Source organism: Primulina eburnea, chromosome 18 (genome assembly GCF_022965805.1).
Source record: "Primulina eburnea isolate SZY01 chromosome 18, ASM2296580v1, whole genome shotgun sequence".
Taxonomy (NCBI): domain Eukaryota; kingdom Viridiplantae; phylum Streptophyta; class Magnoliopsida; order Lamiales; family Gesneriaceae; genus Primulina; species Primulina eburnea.
This window is the reverse complement of record NC_133118.1, coordinates 29,394,335-29,419,748: the sequence shown is the minus strand read 5'-3', so window position 1 is coordinate 29,419,748 and position 25,414 is coordinate 29,394,335. Positions and strand designations below refer to the sequence as shown.

Here is a 25,414-nt window from a genome sequence, read left to right as displayed (position 1 = left end):
TGGTATCACATTATCTTTAAAATTTGAATACACACTTTCATGTTTGCGTCTAGACATATAATTATCACAGGACGTAGTTCTTTGCCTGTAATTTTTTTTTTAACCTTGCCAACATGAATTACGTCCTAATCGGAGACATAGTCGTCGAGAGGGTAACTCACATATATATCTGCATCCGCTATAAAGTTAGTGTCAGCAGACGAATTCATACAGAGGCAAACCCCCTTAGTTATCCAGCAGAAAAACCATTATATTTATTACCTAATGTGAAGATGGGATTTCGAGCAGAAATTGAGAAATGAGATTACATAGCCATCAGCCAAAAAATTTAAAGCGTGAGAAAAAATTAGCTTCCAAGAGGATATTCGAATCAAATTTCGTAAATAGATAAATTATCACAACAAATTTATCTCTGCTACTATGTGGGATAGGCCGGAAAGTCGGAATGTTCTATATTTGTTTCGGAGTAATCGAGAACAAAAACAGAGAGGGAGAAAATGTGGAGAAGCTGCCGATGAAGGGACAAAGTACAAACTTTTATAAGCTGTCACCAGTTTGTTTCCCAGTTAAATTACAAAACAGAAAAATTCTGTCCCTATATAATTGTGAAATTATAATTTCTAACAAACAACATGAGAGAAGCTCACAGCATACAAATTGAGTATCTGGTTCACAGCGGTGCCCTGGATGGAGTGCCTGGAACACGAGGATAATTTTTTGGAGTGGGACCATTTTTTCGGCATATAATGGCTGTTCTTTGTCCATATTTGCTATGTGATTCCACTGGAGAGAATAAAAAGTTTCTGTTAATAGTGTAAGCAGTTGACAATACAACAGACTTCACTAGAATGCTTTAACTTTTGACAGGCCAATGTTGCCGGAAGACAAGATTTAACAGTTGGCAACTTTTTAACTTTTAAGGATGATCAGTTGAATGTAAAGCATAATATCAGGCCGTATGCTGTGGTTGCAATCATAATCAAGACCCTATAGCAAGTGCTTGAGACTCCTTTTGGTTGTTGTAGGATCGTGGGACGACTGATAAGAGAAGTCCGTAGTGGTCCAGACAACCTAAAGAGCGATGGGAAAAAGGGGCTCATGCAATACTCAATTATAATACTTGGAAGACATATTCACACACATTACTAAGAAATCAAGGTACTAGAGTGTCGCACAAGAGTGATGGATTACAATTAGTCTTTAAACTTCATGACTGCAAGAATAAATAAAATGTTAAGAACAATTTTTAAAAAAATTAGGAGCAAAATATCAGGGTTCGGAAGAAGTACCATACAACTTCTTATAAATTATTTTTCAAGGCCGTGCCAAGAAAAAATAGCCAAACTTGGTTCAAAGAAACATACCAAAGCATGCTTGCAAGAGAGAAGCACCCATCAAATGAATAGCTCTTTCAGCTCTTGTAACTTCCTCCTAGAAACATGGTTTTGCAAAGGGATTATCAGTTCTTACATACTAATGCTACATACATTTAAAAAGATCCAAATATGATACATCTATCATCTACTCAACATAAACACACAGGAAGACAGTAAAAAAAACACAAATATTCACGCAGATGCTGAAACTCAAAAGTAAAAACATAAAAGAAACAAATATTCAAGCTCAAGCATTTAATAGTACATAGCAAAAGTAATTTAACAGACTCCCCTTTGTAGCAGAATACCTGAGGATCATGACCCTTTGCTGCGAGAAACAAACCACCAACACGGACCAGAGGTAGACAGTACTCAGCTGTGAGCCAAAGAAAATCAGATGCTCAGAAAAAGGTATAACTTCCAATTCAAGCACAAAAAATTCTGTTATTTATTTATTTTATTTTTGTTTACCCAGAACTCTCATTTCTGCAACTGCTCTAGCAACTGCAATGTCGAAACTCTCTCTGAAGGCAGGATTCTGTCCCAAATTCTGTCCTACATAAAGGTTCACACTGCTCAGGCGATATATGAGGAAAAGTGAAATATCTAAAGCAGATCACATGTGAAAATATTCAATGTTAGTAATATCCGATAGGGAACTGGCAACAATGTCTCACAGTAAGAACTAAGAAAGAAACCACGTCATAAGAATATACAAATTCCATTATGAATGCTCAAGTAAAACAATCGAGAGGTTACACGGGACTTCTTGTATAGTGTCGAACCTCAATTGCTTCATTGGAGATTGCCTCACAATGCTAATCATCATGCAAAAATAAACACATCCCATTGTTTTCTGTAACAAACATCCAGTTGAACTCCTGTTACTAGCTTATCATGAATGAAAATTTTCTAAGAAATTCATAGCACGACATATACTAACTAGAGCTCGTTAATATCACCTACAATGCTTAAACCACAGGAGACTGACTGCTCCATAGAGTTGTTAATTTAATTAATTAGCAATAACAACGCCCATTGTTGGTTCTGTATTAATCCAACGTGGTTCCTCTTATCAAAGCAAAACATGTTATGAAGGAAAATAATAGCAATATGACCCAAATTTGTTAACGAGTTCTAAGTGATTTGTCTCATAAAATAGGAGAATGATATTCTTCAATATAGCTGAATGCTAGTAAAAAAGGCTTCAGCTTTGACTTACCATGTCACACACAGCTGGTTTAGTGGAAAAAACAAAAAGTAAATAAAAACCGAAAGCAAAAACAGAGCAGGGATATGCAATATTAAGTAAGATATGAAATCCACACCTCGGCCCGTTCCCGTATAACTTGCACATTTTGCATCCCTATGGAGCCAACCACATGCTCCAAGAAGACACAACGCTTATTCATGGACTCTAATAGCGTCACTTTCCAACCTAAGAACCAAATTTTAAAACAAAAGAAATGATTACAAATTCGGTCCAATTTTTACATATGATGTAGTGTATATAAAATCATAATAAAATAATTCCCGTGTCAAGAAATTTTTTAGCATTAACCAGGACACGCAATGGCAAGAATTAGTCCAGGTAGCCCTGCACCACTTCCAACATCAATCACACTCAAATTCTGGAAAGAGCTCCCGCAACACGACATGTATGAACTGCAAATGGGCTCGACTAACGCCAAGGAATCCTCCACGTGTCTTTCCATTGCCTCATTTTCATCTTTCACGGCTGTGAGATTCATTTTCTACACGAGGGATGAAACCAATGATTCAGCTCATGATTTAATCTTGTATGGTTAAAAAAATTAGACAAGTATTGAAATCCTCTTCATTTGAAAATAATATTATTACAAATATGCGTAACCTGGTTCCACTGAAGAAGGGAATCCATGTAGAGACCAATTTGAAGTCTCTGGTGAGAAGTCAAGGTCTGGAAATGGGGGTTGTCAAGGGCGGCGGAGGCAGAGACGGTGGGTGTAAAGATCTTTTTCCCGGTTGGAATGTGGATGAATTTGAAGACTGGTGTTTTTGGGTTCGAAAAATGTTTGATGAAAGTTCCCACAGAAACTGGAGAGGAAACGGACAAAAATCGGCGGTTGAGGGTGACAATCATCATGGCGCCAGCCGCCAGGCAAATTTAAAATTCTCCAGCAACGAGGTTTATATGGAATTTTCAAAGGTGATGACTTTAATCACGATCATCACACTTTTCATAAGAATTTTTTGGTGTAACAAAGTGTATTTACAACTAGAACTGCAGCTATTTCGATTTTGGACGATTTTAGTCATTTTTATTGCAACATAAAATATAAATATGTTAATTTTCATGTCAGCATCATATCATCACTGCATTGGTTTCATAGTAACAACAAGTCAGAAAATAGACTAAAATTACGAAAAAAACAAAGATATCATACTAAAACTTAAATTTTATAGAGATCACAAATAGACAACAAAAAAAAAAACAATTTTCTATCTACAAGTATAATAATATTCGCAAAACAAAACAAAAAAAATCTGCAACTTATGGGAAGTTAAAAATTTTGAAAACTAAAATAATATTTTATAAGATCGGTTTCTTTGGACGGCTGAGATTGGATGTGATAAAAAATTGTGAGATCGTTTAAAATGTATGAATGAGATGTTGAATAACAATTGACAACATAACAATAAATTTGGCATAAGACGATAAACTACAATTTAATTATCTTTTTTTAATAATCGATGAATATTAATAAAAAAACTATAAATTATAATTTTACTTTCAATGATTTGATTGATGTTAGCCATATTTGAGGAATCGTCTCACAGTCCTCTTTTGTAGCTCATTCCCAGCTCTCTCTGGGAGTAAATGAGCTGATATCATCAGATATTGTAAAATTATACATACAAATCTCTGTCAAGAGGTAGCAAAATGTGACACGACCCGTTAATCCGATATGATCCAACACGAAAAAAATCAGGTTCGAGTTAGGGTTTTTTGGGTTTGGGTCGGGTTCGAGTTAGTGCCAGGTTAGACGGGTTTCGGGTTGGGTCGCGGGTTGACCCGAATTTTTTTTTGAAAATATTACCTATATTTTTATATATTGTATGTTTGAATTTGAAAGTTTAATTATAGAAAATTAAAAGTATATTTACTAAATCAAATAAAAAATTGTTAAATCGGAAATTTTGTTATTATGTGTTTAAATTAAAATATTATTATTTTTTATTTTTCGAATTTTTTCATTGATTTTTTAAAAATAAATAAATAAAATTCGAGTTAGGCCGGTTGAGACGGGTTAGACGGATTCGTGTTCGGATTGGGGGGTTTCAGGTTGCTTCGGGTTCGGGTTGGGAAAAAAATAAAAAAAAAATGTGGGGGTTGACCCGAAACTCGACCCACCGACCCGATTGACACCCCTGTCCGTGTCCAAATCCTCTAATATAAACTAGGGAAAATTGCAGGTTGCTTCTTCATTGGCTTCATGGGATGCGTATTCTTCCAAGAACTGCTACAAGAATTCAAGTTTGTATTCGATATGTTTGTTTCTCACAAGGTATGGAATATTGAAAACACAAATGAAGTTACATTTTCAGCAATGTATTGCTACATCTTGTGTGTCATCTCCAACTTTGAGAGTAATCCACCAATTACCACGATTGAGAGGAGAAGTCCCCCACAATTATCTGCAACTGTCTTCCCGGTTTCTTGTAATTTGAGAGGGCAAGGTTCATCACCAATTATGTGCAACTGTCTTCCCGGTTTCTGCAGCCAAATGCTTCAAGAAGAATATGCTGGAACTTATTCATTCCGTCCCCATTCTCATGATCATCACGGCTCATCGTTCCAAAGGCCGCGCAACAGACAACATTATTCGACAGCGAAAATATGTCAACAAACTCAAATCTACAGGAGGACTCCCATGTTCAGATACACGAAGAATCATGACTGCTACCATCAAACTGTCACCGATATCATCTGGGATAGACCTGAAAGTTAGGATGTTCCGTTTCGGAGTACTCGAGCAAAAGAACATGATATAGATGGAGACACTGCCGGTATAAGGACAAGCAAGCTAAAAGCTTTTAAAAGCCGCATATCGGTTTGTTTTCCAGTTTAAAAAAACAGTAAAATCCAGTGTCTCCGTGTCTGTATAATCATGTCAAGAAATAAGATAAAAAAAACAAGTTTGCAAATAATGAGAAGCAGAGCTAAATGGCTTCATTGGAGATTGCCCCATGACGCTAATCATCACGCAATCCCCTGGTTTTGTTGCGGCGCAGCGCTTATATTATTAATCTATCATAAATGCAATTTTTTTAGGACATTCATAGCATGACATACAGAACTTGGGGCAATGAACATGACTTGGAATACTTGAAACCTCAAGAGACTGACTATGCCACAAAGATGTTAGTTGGATTTGTAAGTGATATCAACTCCAGCTGTTGTTCCGAATTAATTCAGCATGGTGTTTCTTGTAGCCAGTTCTGCCATCTCATTATCTCAGAGTCTTTTTCATGGGATCGTCCCATCCTCATCCTCATCCTCATCCTCATCCTCATCTGTGATTAAAATAGGTAAACACCATCAGTTTTCTTACAATAGTCCGATCTGCAAGCATATGTCATATCTGATTTATTGCGCTTCTGAACCAATTTCCAGCATATTCATGATTATTCTATTGTGTGAGGCTAAATAGTTTACAAAATGCAATTGAAATGATTCAATGTTAATACCTGTCTGTGATGATTCAGAATCATCTGCTGCGTCTTTCATGATCCTATGAGCAGCAAGATAATAGAATAAATTCATCGAACCCGGAAAACGATATTATTTCATGTAGGACACACGAAAGCTATAAATTAGTTGCTACAATAGATTCATACCTGAAAGCTTCAAAAAACATACGTTTAGAATGCCTCTCTGCAGAATACACATTAATAACTTGAAAATCATCATTTCCATAGCTCAGTTGTATCTCACGTATTTCGTGTGCTGAATCCCAGACAGAATCATCGCACTCATCCAACCCAATTGTGGTAAGTGTCATGCTTTCTCCAAACCCAGATGGTATCTCGACTAAACAGTAGCACCATCGAATGATGAGGCGCTGGAGGCTTGGAAAGTGATCAGACTCGGCTATCCAATGCTTCAACTCCAACCCTTCAAGTACCAAAACTTTTAGTTGACAGAACTCGTCTTCATTTGGTTCCCACTCTGTCCCTACGCAAGCGTTATCCTTCAGTTTGAGAACTTCGAGATTGGGTAACGAGCCTATAATTGCCAGTTCTTGCCATGGAATTCTAACCCCACCTAAAGTTAAAGTCTTAAGCGATGCTGGAAAATGAACCGTAAACATCGACTTCACTGAGCAACTTGGGTCTGGAACTACACGTATCTTCAATGCTTTGAGTTGATGCAGGTTGCCAAGATTCTCAAGTTGGTAGTACGACCATTCTTTTTCCATCAAACAGCGACGATCATAGGAAATGTCAATATTCTTGATGTTTGGAATCCTCTGCAACATTTCCTCTGTGAACTTAAAATTCCATAACCCTGAAAGGGTCTGGAGATCTTCGAGAACTACACATTTTCTGTAAATGTCGAATCTGGCAGCTGTAGGATCAAGAAAATTAGCTCCGTAACACCTTACATACCTTAAATGTGACATGATCCAGATTTCCACAGGCAAGTAATTTTCACCACATAGATTGATATCTGGAACCATGATTAAAGTTTGGAGATTCCATAACTTTGTTATTGAAGCAGGTATATCCCCATTACAAGCCAAAGCGATGTAACGTAGATTCAAAAGCTCCATAACTTGACATGGAAATTGAGAAAATACTACATCAGTAGCATGTAGTACCTTAAGAAGTTTGAATCTTAAGAACAAATCCGGGGAAGGTGGCCATTGTCCTAAAGAAACAAGCGAGCGAACATATGAAGTCGATAACATGGAGTCAATATTAAACCGACATCGCCTGAACTCTTTATGAATGCTTACACGACGCTCACTTGCTGGAGTTGTCGAAAATAGATATGCCGGACTTCCTATTATTTGAAGGAACTTCTCATGTTTAGCTTCTTCTATGCAGAAGTCGAGTAAGAGGTCATGGATCCTGAAAGCTTTGATCTTGCCTTCAGAGTTCTTCCGAGACTTTAAAATCAGGCTTCTGTCAAGCAGGTCATCCACACACCTCTCTGCCAACTCTTCTAAGCTTCGACCGTGAGCTTGTCCGAGAAAACCCTCAGCAACCCACATCATGGTGAGTTTGGAAACACTCAACTCTTGATTTTTGGGAAAAATTCCTATATAAAGGAAGCATGCCTTCAAATATTGAGGCAAGTAGTTGTAGCTTAACCGTAGTATAGCCGAACATCGATCATCACTTGAAAACACAAATGAAGTTACATTTTCAGCAACAGATTGCCACACCTCTTGTGTCATCTCTAACTTTGAGAGTAATCCACCAATGACAACAATTGAGAGGGGAAGTCCCCCACAATTTTGTGCAATTGTCTTTCCAATTTCTTGTAAATTTAGAGGGCAAGTATCATCACCGAAAACTTTAGCACATAGCAGCTCCCAACTATGATCATTATTTAGTAAACCAATTTGATGAAGAGTCCCAGAAGGACTAGCATATGCAGCCACATCGGCAATCCGAGTGGTCAACACGATCCGGCTTCCAGTTTCGTCATCTGGAAACATCATTTTCAAGTCGTCCCAGGCACTAGTATCCCAAATATCATCTATCACCATGAGGTACCTTCTTCCCTTCAAGTTTTGGTAAACATCAAGTCCTAATTGATCACCCTTAGACGATTTATTCATCGAGTCTAGTATACTTGACATGATATCTCTTATACTATATGATTGAGATATAGTGACCCAAGCACGAATATCAAACTGATGTAAAACATATGGATCATTATAAGCATGCATTGCCAATGTACTCTTACCGATACCTCCCATCCCTACAATCGAGATGACCTCGAGTGCAGATGATTGCCCTGTTAGTTGATCCTTAATCTGCATCAAGTACTCATCAAATCCCACCATTAAGTTCTTTTTAGAACTTGATGAATCCTCACATAAAGCATTCGGAGGTTCTTTGCAGGTCTTTATTCTTCTTCCTTTGATCTCCAACCCGGCCATTTGTCCCTCAATCTGTGTCACCTCTCCAACTAAGGAATCAACTTGCTTCATCACAGGCTCAATTTCCATTTGCCAAATCATTTCCTCCGAGTTACACAGATGGTCCAAATGAAGATCCATGGAATCTTCTGCTTCATACGCTGCATCTCTAATTCTTCTTCCCAGAAAAGTTTCATTCTCGTCGCTTGCATGGGATGGATGTTCTTCCAAGAACCGCTGCAAGAACTCAAGTCTTTCATGGAAGGATTCAATATGTTTCTTCTCACGATGTCTGAGAAATATGTAAGGGTGAATGAGGATTTGCTGAAGAGTCAGCTTAAGCGAGATCATAGCAGCATAAGCCATCTTCAGTTACATACAAAACGGAAGCCTGCAACAAAAGCATTAAGTTTGCTATAAACTAATAATTTGTTAAGGGAATAAATTGGGTAGACATGATTAAAATAATCTGGATAATTGTGTGTGATTCTGACAATTAATAGAAAATTTGCTGGATAATTGTGTCTGATTCAGACAATGAATAGAAAATTGGCTGGATTTGTCGTTTGTCTGGTTCACTTTTAAGCTGTTTGTTTTGAGTAGTTCCATGTGAATAGATGGAAAATTGTTTAGTATTCACACTCAAGCAGCCTCTTTTTTTAATGGTTCTGGATAATTATTTTTTTGGTTTATTAACTTGTTTAATTTTGAGTTTAAATCCATTAAGTTTCTGACTTTTTGATTTTTATTATTTTGGTCCAATTGCTGATATGATTAATTCCAAAAACCAAACTTTGGAAACAAACTTTATCGTGATGAAATCAAATTTCGAGAAGTTAATTTATCAAAAATCAAATGTGATTTTCTTTTTTTTGTTCCTAACTCTTCATTCTCTCATTTTACCATCCAAAATTTCGAGAGCTGTAGTTGGATATATTGTGAGACAATTTTCTCTTCTCAATAGAAAATTCAGATTAAAAAAAATTTTTATTTTAGTGTTGGAATAGTTGCTCAACAAGTCAACTTGTGGCTTGAGTTTTATTAATTTTAATATAAAAAATCATTATTTTAATAATATTTTAATATTTTATCCAATATGACATTATATTTTATCTGTATACACATACAAACAGCATTGATAAACTCCTTGAATATATAATATGTGTGTATCAAAAACTCCTTTATTTAATTAAATTAATATATATATATATATATATATATATATATATATATATATATATATATATATATATATATATATATGCGTGTATCAAAAATTCATGTGTAAATATATTAATGTTTATATATACATTTTATATGGAGATATAAATATATATATGATATTATAATAATAATAAGTTTATTTAATGAAAAATTAAGAGTTATAGTGAGACACGTATTCTGATGGGAGAGGAACTCCTGATGTGATCAGGAATTAATCTTTATAAATATATATATGATATTATAATAATAATATGTTTATTTAATGAAAAATTAAGAGTTATAGTGAGACACGTATTCTGATGGGAGAGGAACTCCTGATGTGATCAGGAATTAATCTTTATAAATATTTCATTGAAGGTCATATGAAGTATCCCGAGTTTTTGCACACAAAGAAAGCATAAAAGTTCACAAAAAATCCTTCCTCCTCATCCAACAAAGTTTCGGCCATCATCATAAATTGGTGGAAAAATTTTCGACCAACTTCTTCAACGGCGATGCACCGACTCCAGATTATGGAAATTCGAACGTCACATTATGAACTCACAAATTGTTTGTGATCATTAGTGCAATTCAAATAAAGAACACAGTCTCTGATCGTTGACCTAATTTAACGATCAAAAGGCGAAGATCTGTTCGAAGGGAGATACAAGAAGGATCATCTTCGTTAATCTCAGATTAGTTTGGAGTCCAGCGTAATTTACACGTAGTTATACGATCTAAACACTCTATGGATGTTAAACAAACATACAACGAACGTCCAAAAATAGTTTCGAACGTCGAAACTAAAAATTTTAGACTTCTACTGCGTTTTAGGTACGAAAAATGAGTACATCAACGCATATGAGAATGGAGCTGATGTTGATGAGATAACGTAATGAAAGTTAATCCATGTGCACAATGTATCTCTCTGTCAAAGATGTCAGATTACATTTTTCAATGGCCAATGCATCTGAAAAGAATACAACAATAATAATATATATTTTATTGTCTGATTATAAATATGACAAGCTTGGATTTGAAAATGGAGTGGGCAGGTTCACATAATCGGACAATAGATTAATGTTAAATTATTTCCTAGCCGATTCATTAAATTTGATGGTACTGATACTGAAATGGAAACAAATGTAGAAGCATTAATTACTAAAAAACAATGATCATAGATAAGTAATATAGTAAGACCGTTTTATAGGTCAATTTTGTGAGATAAATATTTTATTTAGGTCATTCATGAAAAAATATAATTTTTTATGTTAAAATATTATTTTTATCGTAAACATGTAATTTCATTCATTTTAAATAAATATTTGTATAAAATATATATCAATTTTGTTTTTGATAATATGTCAAACAAAAAAATAAACGAAAGAATTATTTATACCTGAAAATAAATAATAAATATGTTAAAATAGTTTCAATTAGTTTAACTTTATAAAATTTTAATATATTTAATTTATTACAGTTATTCTTATATATATCGATAAATTTTTAAAATTATGTATTAACACACACAACAAACATATTATGTAATGCCCGAGATTTAATTACTGTAATCAGATGTTGATAAATTGGTAGACTTTAGGTTATAGGAGCTCACGTGGAAAAGCCGGGCGTAGGTGCAAGAAAACAAGATTTTTGTACAGAACTCGTGGCGCCCAAGCGGTAGAAAGAGACCGCCCGAGCGCCAATGCACCATAAGTTGGGATTTCAGACAGAAAGTGTGGCGCCCGAGCGGTAGAAAACTACCGCCCGAGCGCCAATGGATAATAGGCCATGCATCCGGACAGAAAGAGTGAAAAATCCTTACGCCTTTTGTGAGAAATCCGTCCGTCCGATTTTGAATCCGACTGCGGTACTGAGTTCCTATCAACGTAGGCTACAACTGGACGTAAGTTTTGCTACGTTTTTATATGTTCTGAAATTATGGTATTGTCATAATCTGATATGATTCATATATGATGTTCTTGGTATGTTAGACATCGTATAATTGGAACTGGATTGAGGAACAGATACCATATGAAATTGTTATGATTTTTAGAGTTGAGTTGATTGAGAATTGATATCAGAATTGAATTATTATTGATTATGAGATGTGGAATTAATATCTGACTGATATGATATGGCTGGATATATTGAGATTATGCCGTTATGTTGTTGAAACAGAATTTGGTTGAATTCTGTTTATATCCAGTATTGATTTGAACGGGTATTGATAGTATACTCCTCGATATTGTTCTTGTCAGATTGAGTATTGACAGATTTGGGTTCGAGACTTCGACAGAGCCAGAGTATCAGAAAGAAAGATATAAATTAATGTTGAGTTGGGATTGCACAACTTGAGTGAGGTTTGACTCGAGTCTCCCTAAATCACATACTGTCATTTATTGCATTGATATTTGCAATTGATAAGACTTATGATTGTAGTCTATTGATTTATAGCTAATGTATGATGAGATTGATGTTTGTAGGCTATTGATTCATAGTCACTGCATGTATTGATTACTGAGTCGTTGAGTCATAGGCTGATTAGCCTAGTCACTGGCTGATTCGTCTGGTTATTGGCTGATTCGCCTAATTCTTGACTGATTCGTCTAAACTTAAGCTGATTCGCTTAATTACAGGCTGATTCGTCTGGTTATCGGCTGATTCGCCTAATTCTTGACTGATTTGTCAATTCTGCGGCTGATTCGCCCAGACACTGATATATGAATTATGTCGATGCCGTTTAGGGATTGATTCATTCCTATCGACTGAGATTCGATATAATTACCTATATCCAGACATCGGGATCCCTAGGTTAGAGTTGAGTCGAGTCTGAGACGACGCGTCAGTGGAGTCGAGTCTGAGACGACGCGTCGGTTGGGTTGAGTCTGATACGACATGTCGATTTACTTTGTTAATATCATTCATGATTATTGAATGCTTGATATTGATTTATGTTTCTGATTTGATACATGTTATGAATAATTCTTATATGCTTTCGTATATGCTTTTATATGATTGCATATATACATTGTTTATACTAGGATATTTATATCTCACCGGAGTTATCCGGCTGTTGTCTTGTTTGTATGTGTGCATGACAACAGGTGGGGCTGGATCAGAGTCAAGAAGAGGATGAGAGAAGATTAGATAGTGTGGAGATCCGGGCTTCGAAGCAACATAGGATTCAGTACTGATATGTAGTTGAACCTAGTTGAATTCTTGTAGATAACACAAGATTTGTATATTCATGTTTAATATGTAATTGAGTAAATTACATTACGTTTCCGCTTTGTATTTTAAAAAAAATTTAGACCCTGTTTTCTAATTGATTAATTAGTCCCCAATAATGATTAAGAACATGATTAGCGTCCGGATCCCCCACATATTACATACATATATATGCTTTCAAGTTAATAATTTTTTTATTCTCAATCACGTACAAAAATTTTGAGTTATAATAAAAATTAAGATATAAATTAACTAATATTATAGAAAATAATAAAACATCAAATGTTATATAATAATTTAAAAAAATTAAATTTTATTTTTAAAAATTGTTATTATTTTCAATTTGCAGGTCAATAAAATGATATACATTTTTTTGTTGCGTAGTGTAATACATTTTTTATTAAAAATTTTAATAAATATAATTTTAAATCTTACGAAGTTTTGTGAATGGAACTCAAAAAACAAAATAAACGATGTTAATAATTTTAATTTTGAACTATTGTTAACAATAAAAAATATGTTTTTAAAAAGTCCAAATAAAAGGAAAAATATATGGAGGAGAAAATAATGAAAATTTAGTGTTTGTATTGATATTATTTTTAATTGAAAAAAAAGCGACTATACGAGTTTGAGAGATTTCTCAATTAAATCTACATTCAAATCTTTAGGTTGAATCAAAAACATTTTTTTACATTTTTATAATGGTACATTAGGCTTTAATTCATGTACTTATTAGAATTTCATAGAGTCGTTAAAAGTATATTGATATTTTGAAAACCTATAGATTTTTGTAGAGTTTTTAAAAATAAATTTGAATATCGCATGATTTTTTAAAACTGTACAAAAAATTTACATAGAATACCATTTAACTTTTTAAAATATATAAAAATCTAAATCAAATACATTTAGATTTTTAAATTTCATAAAAATTATTAAAAATTTATAACCAATACACCCTCGACTGAAATTTCAAGAAAAGACGATTAAAAGATCTTACTGCGAATGAACGTTCAGTAAATTACAAGACTTCTGAAATCATTGATAATAAAATATAATCGTGTGCATAACCACCACGGGAACCATAACCACGTAGAGACCAATTTGATGTCTCTGGTCAGAAAATGACGGCCTTCTAGCGCGGCGGAGGCAGAGCTAGAGCGTGTGAAGGATGTTTTGCCGGTGCGGATGTGGATGGATTTTGATGGGTACCGGAAAGTGTTTGATGAAAGTTCGCGCAGAGACTGGAGTGGAAATAGTTAAAAATCGTAAGTTGATGGAGATATTCATTATGGCGCCAGCCGCAAGGCAAATCAAGAATTCTCCGGTGGTCCACCCTCACCCGAAGATTGATGGCAGCCCCAAGAACTCCGCTATAACATGATTTATACTGTCTGGCCTTTTTTTTATCATTGACAATAACTTGAAAATCATCATTTCCATAGCTTCGTTGCTTCTCCACTATTTCATTTGCTGAAGCAAAGACTGAATCTTTACAACCGCGCAACTCGATCATGTTAAGTGTCGGGCTATCTCCCATCCCAGATGGTATCTTAACCAATCCGTAGCACCATCGGATAACGAGGCGTTGTAGGCATGGAAAGTGGTTATGATCAGCTTCCCAATGGTTCAGCTTCAAACGTTCGAGTACCAAAACTTTTAGTTCACAGAACTCCCCTTCATTTGGCTCCCACACTGTGCCAAGGCAAGCACAATTGATTAGTTTGAGAACTTCGAGATTGGGTAATGAACCTATGATTGCCAGATCATGCCATGGAATTCCAACCCCACCTAAAATCAAAGTTTTGAGCGAGGTGGGAAAATGGAACTTAAACCTCGAGGGGTTAAACAAGTTTACAAGGACTCCCAAGCATGGAAGTACACATATCTTCAATGTTTTGAGTTGATGTAGGTTGCCGAGATTCTCAAGTTGGTAGTCCGACCATTTGTTCAAGTAGTCAGACTCGTATTCAACATCAATTTTCTTGATGTTTGGAATTTTCTGCAACAATTCCTCAGTAAATACCAAATTCCACAATCTCGAAAGAGTTTGAAGTTCTTCAAGAACTAAAGTTTTTCTGCAAATATCGTATTTGGCAGCGCTAGGATCGAGCAAATGAGCTTCATCACACCTTACATGCCTTAAATGTGCCATGGTCCATATTTCCACTGGTAAGTAGTTTTTGCTATTCCGGGACCAATTTCGAACAATAATTAAGGTTTGGAGATTCCATAGCTTAGTTATTGATGCAGGTATATCCCCATTACATATCAAGGCGATGTAGCGTAAATTCAGAAGCTCCAAAAGTTGAGATGGAAATTCACGAAACTCTAACTGAATAACATCCAGTACCCTGAGTAGTTTGAATCTTGAGAACACACTTGAGCTAAGAGAGCATTGTCCCACACAAACAAGTGACCGGACATGTAAACTAGTAGATGAAATGGAAGGAAAACTGACTATGCTCCAATACTTCCACTGAATGAATGCTTATGCGACGCTCGCTTGCTATACTTGTTGGAAGTAGATAGGCACCTATTTTTTTTATTTCAAGGAACTTCTCATACTTGGCTTCTTCGACGCAGAAGTCATGCAAGAAATCATGGATCCTAAAAGCTTTGATTTTGCCTTCAGAGTTGTTCTTAGACATTAAAATTAGGCTTCTATCAAGGAGGTCTTCCACACACCTCTCTGCCACCTCTTCTGAGCTTTGACCATGAGCTTGTCGTAGGAAACCCTCAGCGACCCACATCTGGGTGAGTTTGGATGCATTGATCTTGAAACTTTTTGTAAAAACTCCCATATAAAGGAAGCATGCCTTCAAATATCGGGGTAAAAAGCTGTAGCTTAATCTTAGTATGTCTGAACATTGACCACCATCACTTGAAAACACAAATGAGGTTACATTTTCAGCACTGGATTGCCTTGCCGTTTGTGTCTTTTCTACTTTTGAGAGTAATCCACCAGTTACCACAATTGAAAGGGGAAGTCCTCCACAGTTGTGTGCAATTGTGTTTCCAATTTGTTGTAGATTGAGAGGGCAAAATCGAGCAATTTTTGAATAGTACTGTTGCTCAACCCGACCCAACCCACTCGAATTGACACCCTTACTGTTTTGTTCGTATAAGAGACTGACGCATGTTGCGATATAATCCAAGTTTGAATGGCTACATCTCTTCATCCAAAAGTTAGTTAGAACTTGAATCCGATTCAAATACAGGCCTGCTACATCTCTTCATCCAAAAGTTAGATAGAGCTTGAATTCGATTCAAATACAGGCCTATCAAACAGAGTAGGAGCCTTATTCAACATCAGATGCATTCGGGTCACGCGACATAATCCAACATATGGACTTAAAGCCAGTAGAAATAAGATATTCACAAGAAGGCACCTGCATGTGTTTAACCTCTTTAGTGAGATTGCGCCAAATTGATCTCTTCTGGTAAATAACTTGAAAAGCATCATTGTCATTGTTCTTTTGCTTCTCCCGTATTTCACATGCTGAATTCAAGACAGAATCTTTGCAACCTTCCAACTCAATCGTCGCAAGTGTCGAGCTTTCTCCCATTGCGGATGGTATCTCGACCAATCCATAGCACCATCGAATAATGAGGCACTGAAGGCTAGGAAAGTGGCCAGAATCTCTCCAGTGCTCCAAGTTCAAACTTTGAAGTGTCAAAACTTTTAGTTTAGGGAACTCCTCTTCGTTTGGCTCCCACTCTGTCTCAAGGCATGCACGATCGAACAGTTTAAGAACTTCAAGATTGGGTAATGAACCTATGATTGCCAAATCATGCCATGGAATTCCAACCGCGCCTAAAGCCAACTTTTTAAGCGACGGTGGGAAACAAAACTTAAACCTTGGGGATGTATTCAAGTAATCATAGGCTTCTCTGAATGAAATTACACGTATCTTCAATGCTTTGAGTTGATGTAGGTTGGCAAGATTCTCAAGTTGGTAGTCCGGCCATTTCTTTTTCCTCAAGCGTGTGTCATAGAAAACATTAATTTTCTGGATGTTCGGAATGCTCTGCGACATTTCCTCGGAGAATCTCAAATTCCATAACCCTGATAGAGGGTTTATTTCATCCTACCTTGTGAGGCACTGCCCCATTAAGTGATCAAAGGCCCAGATTTAAACACACATACACCCCATGAAGTGATCAAAGGCCCAGATTTAATCACCATGTAAAATCAATGGCTGAGATCCTGTGAGGGCACTACCCCCACAGGTAGCATCTACTCTACCCTGATAGAGTCTGAAGGTTTTCAAGAACTAAAGTTTTCTGTAAAAATCGAACTTGGCGGCAAGGGAACCAAACAAATAAGCTCCATGACACCTTACATGCCTTAAATGCGCCATCATCCAAATGTCTACAGGTAAGCGATTTTTAATAAATCCCCAAGAATCTCCTAAAATAATTAGAGTCTGGAGATTCCATAGCTTTGTTATTGACGCAGGTGTATGACCATCATATCTCAAAGCTATGTAGCGTAAATTCCATAGCTCCAAAACTTGATATGGAAATTTATATAATTATCATCAAATTAACATACATAAATAAATATAATATAACACATGCATGCCCGCATGAGCTTAGCTCAATTGGTCAGCAGCAGTAAATCTTGAAGCAATGACCAGGGATCGAGTCTCGCAAGCGGCAGTGTGGGAGTTAAATTCCCTCCAATGAGGGGGAGCTCCTTGTGCGCGGCGTAGTATAAGGTCTAGCTGCTGCTGGTTGACTGAGTCACCATGATTTACCTCCTCTCACATTCCTGTCGGGCCGGGGATGAGGGGCGCCTAAGGTGAGCGATTTCACCTTTTTGGAGCAATATAACACATGCATGCATCTATCTACATACAATTAAATAATGCATCTATAACATATATATTCATGCATCTATCTAGCTAACTTACAATTAAATAATGCATAAATTAATTGATCTAACATAAAGAATTTTAATATAACATAATATATTAAAAATACCTGTGAGATGCGTGAACTAATAAAGTTGAATATGAGAGCCAGATCTGAAAATTTAAACAAAAAAACAAGTTACAGTAATTAAAAACCATGAAATTTGAGGGGAGAAAAAAGAAAAAAATCGCCTATATTAGACAAAATGGCGAAATTCGCTAAGGAAAATGAAATGGAGTGGCGTATATATAGGCACTTATGACTTAACAACGGTTAATTAGCGACGGATTTAACAAAAATGTTGCTTATAAATTCCGTCGTTCGTCGTTAATTAACGACGGATATTAGCGTCAGATTTAAACATCTGTCGCAAAATTCAAAATAGCTACGGAATTTATTTCTAAAATTTTGTCGCAAATAGCAACAGAATTATTTTAAAAACTTTAACCCCCTTGACCAATTTTAAAAATAGCAGCGGAATTTAAAATTTTCTTAAAAGAAAGAAGGATTTAAAATACATTTCAATATATAATCAAAAGTTTATACATGATCAATAAAATGGTACACCAAAATACAAATTATCATTTTTGTCATCATGTCCAATATGCTAGCAAAATAGCCTTCTTCCTTCCTTCTCTTATGCAAATGACTCCGGCTCCAATCAACGTCCAGGCTCGTCGCTCTTATCTGCATCACATGAAATAACTGAAATGAGTATAAAACTCAGCAAGTGGAACTCTTATATAGCAATGAATACACAACATACTCTGAAAAACATGACTTTGAAAACATTGAATACCATTAACTCTGAAACGTAAATATCATAGCATGAATAACAATAACGATGCTATTTCTCTTTTCTCTGATAGATTGATATCTAAATAGCATCTCTGTCTATGTACCTATATCCCATCGATATGAATCGATACTCTGTTGGGATATAAGCCTATGGTCATTGATCAACTAATTGCATGCAATCTCTGACTATGTATCTATCAATCAAATAAATCATTTGAACTCTCTTTTAGGCATTAAACCAAACACTTTGCATACTCTTTTCTTTTGTATTTCCTTTTGACATAATTGAGACATAAAATGCCTCTAATATACAACGAAATGTATTAATACATAGCATGAATGAAATGGAAGGAATAACATGTTAAAACCATTGAAACACAATACATATATTATCACGTGAGCACAAAGAAATGAATTCCACTTACTACACTTGGATTTGATTCTATTCTCTTGGTACACTTCCTACAACAATAAACCATATATTGCACCATAAATAACCCAATAATCAAACAACCATACCAATAAATGCATAAAACCAACACCATCAACAAACCCATGATTTCTCCCCAACACAAAAAATCCAAAGAATAACTAAACCAAAAGCTTACCTTAGCTCCTTGAACCCAAAAGAACCTTGTTCCCACTACAATAATCCAACAATAAGCTTGAATCAAAGAAAGGAAGGAAAGAAATGTAGGAACCCTAGTCTCCCTTGAGCTGCAAACCGAAAAAGTGGAGAGAAATGAGAGAAAAGTGAACCAACTCATGTATTTAATCACTTAAAACCGAAAACACGCTTTTACTATTCACGCACCGCGGGTGCGCTCCAAAATACACCGCGGGTGCGCTAGGCATAACACTTCCGAAAATCCAAAGTGACGACCGCGGGTGCGCTGCTCAACAGACCGCGGGTGCACTGAAGGCTCTGCCCAAACACCACGGGTGCGGTCTTGCTTCTGTCCCACCACCGCAGGTGCGGTGTCTTCTCATGCGCGGGTGCAGCGACACCTGAAGCCAACAATAAACTTTGCAACTAAAATCGAATCACAACGTCACTTCTCTTCACAATCTGACAACACTCCCAACAAGAAAGTTGCATCTCTATATCTTATCTAACCACTACAATTGGCCTCATATCAATTGGCTCAACATACGAATTACCATGAATTAAATCGCAACAACGCTACAATACAACTACACATCATCTAATATCAACAATACTATAAACCATAAATCGCAACTCTTAACATCAAACTATACTTAAACTTAACCAGATAGTCAATAATCACAAAAAATCTTAAACCGTACCGTTCACCAGGCTTGACTATTACAAAAACTGTAGCTAAAGCATTAATGCGACTGTTTTTATTAATCCTTCGCTAATTTTTATTTATTTATATAAAGCTCTCATTTTGGAAACAAACATTTAACTTCGCTAATTTAGCGAAGAATTTAAAAAACCGTCGCTACATTAGCGACGGATTATTAAAAACCGTAACTACATATAGCGATGGTTTCCTAAACATCGTCGCTAATCTATATGTAGCGACTATGTTTTAAAAACTGTCGCTATTTTTAACGACGGATTTTTATATCCGTGGTTAAAATTAGCGACGGTGTAATGTTTGACATATTCCAAACATAAATATACAAAAGGAAAATTTAGATTTTTGGTTATATATGTATATTTCTCTTTTTGTATTTTTTTTTTCATCTATATTGTCAAATTTCAATATTAGTTCGTTATTATTGTGTTTTTTTATTATAATATTATTTATTTTTCTAACATGGTGTTGATGTGGTACCAATGCAATCTGATATGACCAGTAATGTTTAGAGTCACGTAAATATTATATCTGAAAAATAACTAAAATTGCATAAAATCGAAAAATACAAGACCAACACTGAAATTTTATAATTTAGAAGACAAAAAATCATAAAGAGACAAAGATTTCGGAACAAAAATACAATTTTCTATATATAAAATAAATGAAATCGCATCATAATATTGACGAGAATCCAAGGGCATTATATAATATTGATCGAATTTTTTTTCTAATATTGTGATTTCCCCCCTTTATATTGTGAATTATCTATTACACATAAGCGTTTATCAGCACTTGTAAGTTAATGGTACGAATAAAATTTCTTAATTTTTTTAACGAAGAAATTTTAAAAAATTATAATTTTATGTTTTCTGTACTCAGATGAATATCTCAATCGTCTTCGAGCCTAATAAATTTTATTATTGCTTGTGTTCGTAGAAAAATTGTTTGTGAATTGTGATTAGTAATTATTATCATTATCAAATTTGATTATTTATATATATTGCATAACAATTGAAATGTGATGTCTATATTACTATTTATTAAAAAATGGAATTGCACTCATTCGATAATATCTTATACATCTTTGTACAAATTAAGTCTAGAACATGTCTATTGTGAGATGGTTTCATGGATCTTTATTCATGAGACGCGTCAGCAATGGTTCATATGTACAATAAAAATTATTTTTTTTTGGTATAAAAAGTAATAATTTTAGTAACCCAAATAAAAGATATGTCTCATAAAATTGACATATGAGACTGTTTCACAAGAGTTTTTGTGTTAAGTCTAATTCCTAGATTTTTCAATACAATTTAATAATCATCCAAATAATTATTTTTTAATTCATCCAATTTAACACTCCAAAATTCCAACTCAAATTGCCAAGATGAAAACATTAGACTTATCTAATTTATCAAAATCACCCCTAAATATCTCAAATAACCAAAAGCCCATTTATCCTAACTTATAAATCCAATTACTTTTTAAGTTTAATTTTTAATTGAAAAAAAAGAAAAAGTAAAATTAGTTAAATTGACAAAAGACTTAACTAATACTAAAATTATTATATCCATGCATCGTTACTTGTACATGTATACACATTGAAATTTGATATTTACAATTATATAAATTAATTTGATAATATGTGGCACCGACATAGCTATGTTTTAATATTAATGTAGTGTTCAAGTATATAGTATCATATTAATATTCTTGACAAAAAATGACTAAAACTACAAAAAAAAAAAAAAAAAATTAAAAGATACATGACTAGGACTTAGTTAATTCTGACGAAGCAAACAAACATGATGCATTGCTATAATCTCAAATCAATAAATAGATATGCCGTTATTAAAATTTAGATCGATGTTATTTGCCATCAATGTTTTGTTATACATTTCTTTTCGTGCATAAAATTTGTACATTAAAACTGTGGGTAAATACCAAGTAGCGTGTGAATAACATTGATCTAAAATTTATTTATGGTAATTTAAATTTTTGTAATCACTTGATTTTTAACCATTATTCATTCTACATTAGCTTACAATTATATATATATATATATATATATATATATATATATATATATATATATATATGTGTGTGTGTGTGTGTGTGTGTGAGACAATCATACGAATATTTATCTGTGAGACATGGTCAACCCTACTGATATTCACAATAAAAAATAATACTTTTAGCATAAAAAGTAATATTTTTTAATAGATGACTCAAATAAGAGATATGTCTCATAAAATACGACTCGTGAGACCGCTCACACAAGTTTTTGCCTTAATTAGATTATTCGACTCTGTCAAATTTTTTTAAAAATCGAGATGAAAAGCTAACATTTGAGAACGTGAAAAATAAGGTGTAAGCATAGAAAATTCCGAATAAGATAAAAAAAAAAATAAAGAGTACCAAAGTTAGTCTCTCCGAAAGGGATGGGAATGGCAGGTTTTTGGCCCCATGCATTTTGTCGACCAATCAAAAGGGTATCCTATTATTAAGGATGTAACAGTCGTTCTTTTTTTGATGCAATGCAAAACCAAAAGACTCTAAGATGTATGCGTTTCACCATTAAATATCTCCCCCACCACCGTCACGCCGCCGTATCGCACCAACCCCGTGGCTGCCATCGCCATGCAGAGTCCAGCCCACAAGCCAGAATCTGTCATTACATTTTCTTTGCACCCTTTTATTGGGAATTCGTGAGTCTGATCCTCGATCTGATGAACAAGGAAAATTTTGGTGTTTAGAGAAGTAATATAGTCACGTGAAATGAATCGAGTGTGAAAGAGTCTCTGGTTAGATTTGTGTAATAGCGGGATTTGTGTGTTCTTGTTTTTTGCATCATTTTGTCGGAGGGTGATCTTGGATTCTTGTTGAGGAGTCCGCTGTGACAAATGGCGGACATTGTGAAACAAATCCTCGCGAAGCCGATACAGTTGGCGGACGAGGTGATAAAATGGTCCGACGGCGCCAGCTCCTTTCGCCAAGATTGCCTGGAAATCAAGGCCAAGACCGAGAAGCTCGCAGGCCTCCTCCGGCAGGCAGCGCGAGCCAGCAGCGACCTCTACGAGCGCCCCACGCGCCGCATCATCGATGACACCGAGCAAGTCCTCGACAAGGCCCTGACCCTGGTTTTCAAGTGCCGTGCCAATGGCTTCAGACGCATCTTCACCATCATTCCTGCAGCTGCCTTCAGAAAAATCTCCCAACAGCTCGAAAACTCGATCGGGGATGTCTCGTGGCTGCTTCGTGTATCGACCCCGGCTGATGATCGCGATGATGAGTATCTTGGACTCCCGCCTATTGCTGCGAATGAGCCAATTTTATGCTTGATATGGGAACAAATTGCGATCTTGTGCTCGGGTAGTTTGGAGGAACGTGCGGATGCTGCTGCGTCGCTCGTATCATTGGCAAGGGATAATGATCGGTATGGAAAATTGATCGTTGAGGAAGGAGGCGTACCTCCATTGCTGAAATTGGCTAAGGAAGGGAGACAAGAAGGGCAAGAAAATGCAGCTAGAGCCATAGGGTTGCTCGGAAGGGATCCGGAAAGCGTCGAACACATTGTGAATTCAGGAGTTTGTCAAGTGTTTGCGAAAATCCTCAAAGAAGGACATATGAGTGTTCAGGTTGTGGTTGCTTGGGCTGTCTCTGAGTTGGCCGCACATCATCCCAAATGCCAGGATCATTTCGCGCAGAACAACACAATTCGATTGCTGGTTAGTCATCTTGCCTTTGAAACGATTCAAGAACATAGCAAGTATCTCATAAGTAAGCAAAATATGTCGATTCACACGGTTGTGCTGGCGAATTCCAACTCAAACACAACCAAGAATGATGATGGTAGTAGCATTAGGCATGAAGACGAGGACAAGCAGTTTCAAAGCCAGATTATGCACCCGATGGGGAATGAAAGCCCCAGTCATATGCACAATCTGGTTACAAACACAGTTGCCATGAAATCGAGCATGAACCTCAAAGGCAAGGCCACCCAGCATTCTCACGAAAGCAACACGAAACCTACCCACAAAAACTCGAAAACTAACCATCAACAACACAAGCACCATTTTGCCTTGACTGGAAACAGCATCAAGGGAAGGGAATTCGAAGATCCTGCAACAAAGGCAGAGATGAAGGCCATGGCAGCTAGAGCTCTACGCCACCTCTGTGCCGGTAATATAACCATCTGTCGGAGCATAACTGAATCAAGAGCCCTTCTATGCTTTGCTGTTTTATTGGAGAAAGGGCCTGAAGAAGTTCAATACAATTCAGCAATGGCACTAATGGAGATCACAGCAGTAGCCGAACGAGACGCTGAACTGAGGCGCTCTGCCTTTAAACCTACCACACCTGCTGCCAAAGCTGTCGTGGACCAGTTCCTAAGAATCATCGAAAAAGCAGACTCGGAACTCCTCATTCCCAGCATTAGGTCCATAGGAAACTTGGCAAGAACTTTTCGTGCAACAGAGACAAGATTCATCGCCCCATTAGTAAAGTTGCTGGATGATAGGGAGCCTGAAGTGACAAGTGAGGCGGCTATAGCCCTTAACAAATTCGCCTCAAGCGACAACTTCCTGCATGTTAATCACTCCAAGGCCATAATCAGTGCATCTGGAACTAAACATCTGATCCCATTGATCTACTTCGGCGAGCAAATGGTGCAGGTCCCTTCCTTCGTATTGCTCTGTTACCTCGCATTGCATGTCCCTGATAGCGAGACGTTGGCTCAGGATGACGTGCTGATCGTGCTGGAATGGGCTACAAAGCAAGCCAATCTAATGCAAGACAAAGAAATCGAAACCTTGGCATATGAAGGGAAGAAGAGGTTGGAACTCTACCAGTCTAGAGGATCAAAGGGTTACCATTGATTGTGTTCAAGTTTTGTATAGTCACAATAGTTTCTTCACATTCCCATGTGACGCCGCCGCAAATCGCGAAGGGTATTGTAGTAATCTCAGCATAGGCATGTAGCCATACCAAGTTCATTCGTACAAACAATCTCTTTTTTTTACTTTTGGAATCGCCGCTGCTAACTTTGGTACGATGTGATAAACCCAAAGGGTCGACGCAATAATTTGCAAATCTTGTTGACAGAAAAACCACACAAGGTAAGCTCTACTTGTGTGACAAACTCAAAGCTGAGCAGTCGGTACTGAACCTTTGATCTCTTGTCGGAACTCATCATATCCTATCATCCAAACTACCCATTGGGGCGTAGAAACATTTTTCATTTTTTTAACTTTGTTTGTATCTTGTAAATTTTGTTAGATAATAAAGACTATATAGTTTGCGTTGAAACTTGAAACAAATGTTTTTAACTTGTCTTCCCTATGAATTATGAAAGATGATAAATGACTGCCTTAGTTCAACTTTTGTTTTTTAAATATATTTCACGTAAATATTTCTATGTTTTTGG

At 36.0% G+C, this 25,414-nt stretch overlaps 4 protein-coding genes across 5 annotated transcripts; 1 reads left to right on the top strand and 3 right to left on the bottom strand.

Annotated features, from left to right (window-relative positions):
• Window positions 1-515: 515 nt before the first annotated feature.
• Window positions 516-3,639, bottom strand: LOC140819530 (uncharacterized). The gene is made up of 7 exons (XM_073179660.1): window positions 3,250-3,639; window positions 2,938-3,130; window positions 2,705-2,814; window positions 1,848-1,926; window positions 1,685-1,752; window positions 1,365-1,431; window positions 516-783 (listed from the first exon to the last, which is right to left on the bottom strand). The coding sequence occupies exons 1-7, from the start codon at window positions 3,499-3,501 to the stop codon at window positions 671-673; spliced, it is 882 nt and encodes a 293-aa protein (XP_073035761.1). The 5' UTR covers window positions 3,502-3,639; the 3' UTR covers window positions 516-670.
• Window positions 3,640-4,827: 1,188 nt separating this feature from the next.
• On the bottom strand, window positions 4,828-9,120 carry LOC140820247 (putative late blight resistance protein homolog R1A-10). 2 transcript variants are annotated; one of them, XR_012115387.1, is made up of 4 exons: window positions 6,258-9,120; window positions 6,108-6,151; window positions 5,753-5,933; window positions 4,828-5,346 (listed from the first exon to the last, which is right to left on the bottom strand). XR_012115387.1 is itself a non-coding variant. In XM_073180587.1 (3 exons), exons 1-3 carry the CDS (start codon window positions 8,876-8,878, stop codon window positions 5,887-5,889), a joined length of 2,712 nt encoding a protein of 903 aa, XP_073036688.1. In that variant the 5' UTR covers window positions 8,879-9,120; the 3' UTR covers window positions 4,828-5,886. The 2 variants fall into 2 exon arrangements, 1 of the variants encoding a protein (XP_073036688.1); XM_073180587.1 differs by having other exon boundaries at window positions 4,828-5,933.
• A 4,874-nt stretch (window positions 9,121-13,994) lies between these two features.
• On the bottom strand, window positions 13,995-16,986 carry LOC140820071 (putative late blight resistance protein homolog R1A-3). Its single transcript, XM_073180382.1, has 2 exons — window positions 16,336-16,986; window positions 13,995-16,224 (listed from the first exon to the last, which is right to left on the bottom strand). The coding sequence occupies exon 2, from the start codon at window positions 15,096-15,098 to the stop codon at window positions 14,079-14,081; it is 1,020 nt and encodes a 339-aa protein (XP_073036483.1). The 5' UTR covers window positions 15,099-16,224; window positions 16,336-16,986; the 3' UTR covers window positions 13,995-14,078.
• A 5,401-nt stretch (window positions 16,987-22,387) lies between these two features.
• On the top strand, window positions 22,388-25,145 carry LOC140820245 (uncharacterized). The gene has a single exon (XM_073180585.1). The coding sequence runs from the start codon at window positions 22,893-22,895 to the stop codon at window positions 24,864-24,866; it is 1,974 nt and encodes a 657-aa protein (XP_073036686.1). The 5' UTR covers window positions 22,388-22,892; the 3' UTR covers window positions 24,867-25,145.
• The last annotated feature ends 269 nt before the right edge of the window (window positions 25,146-25,414 follow it).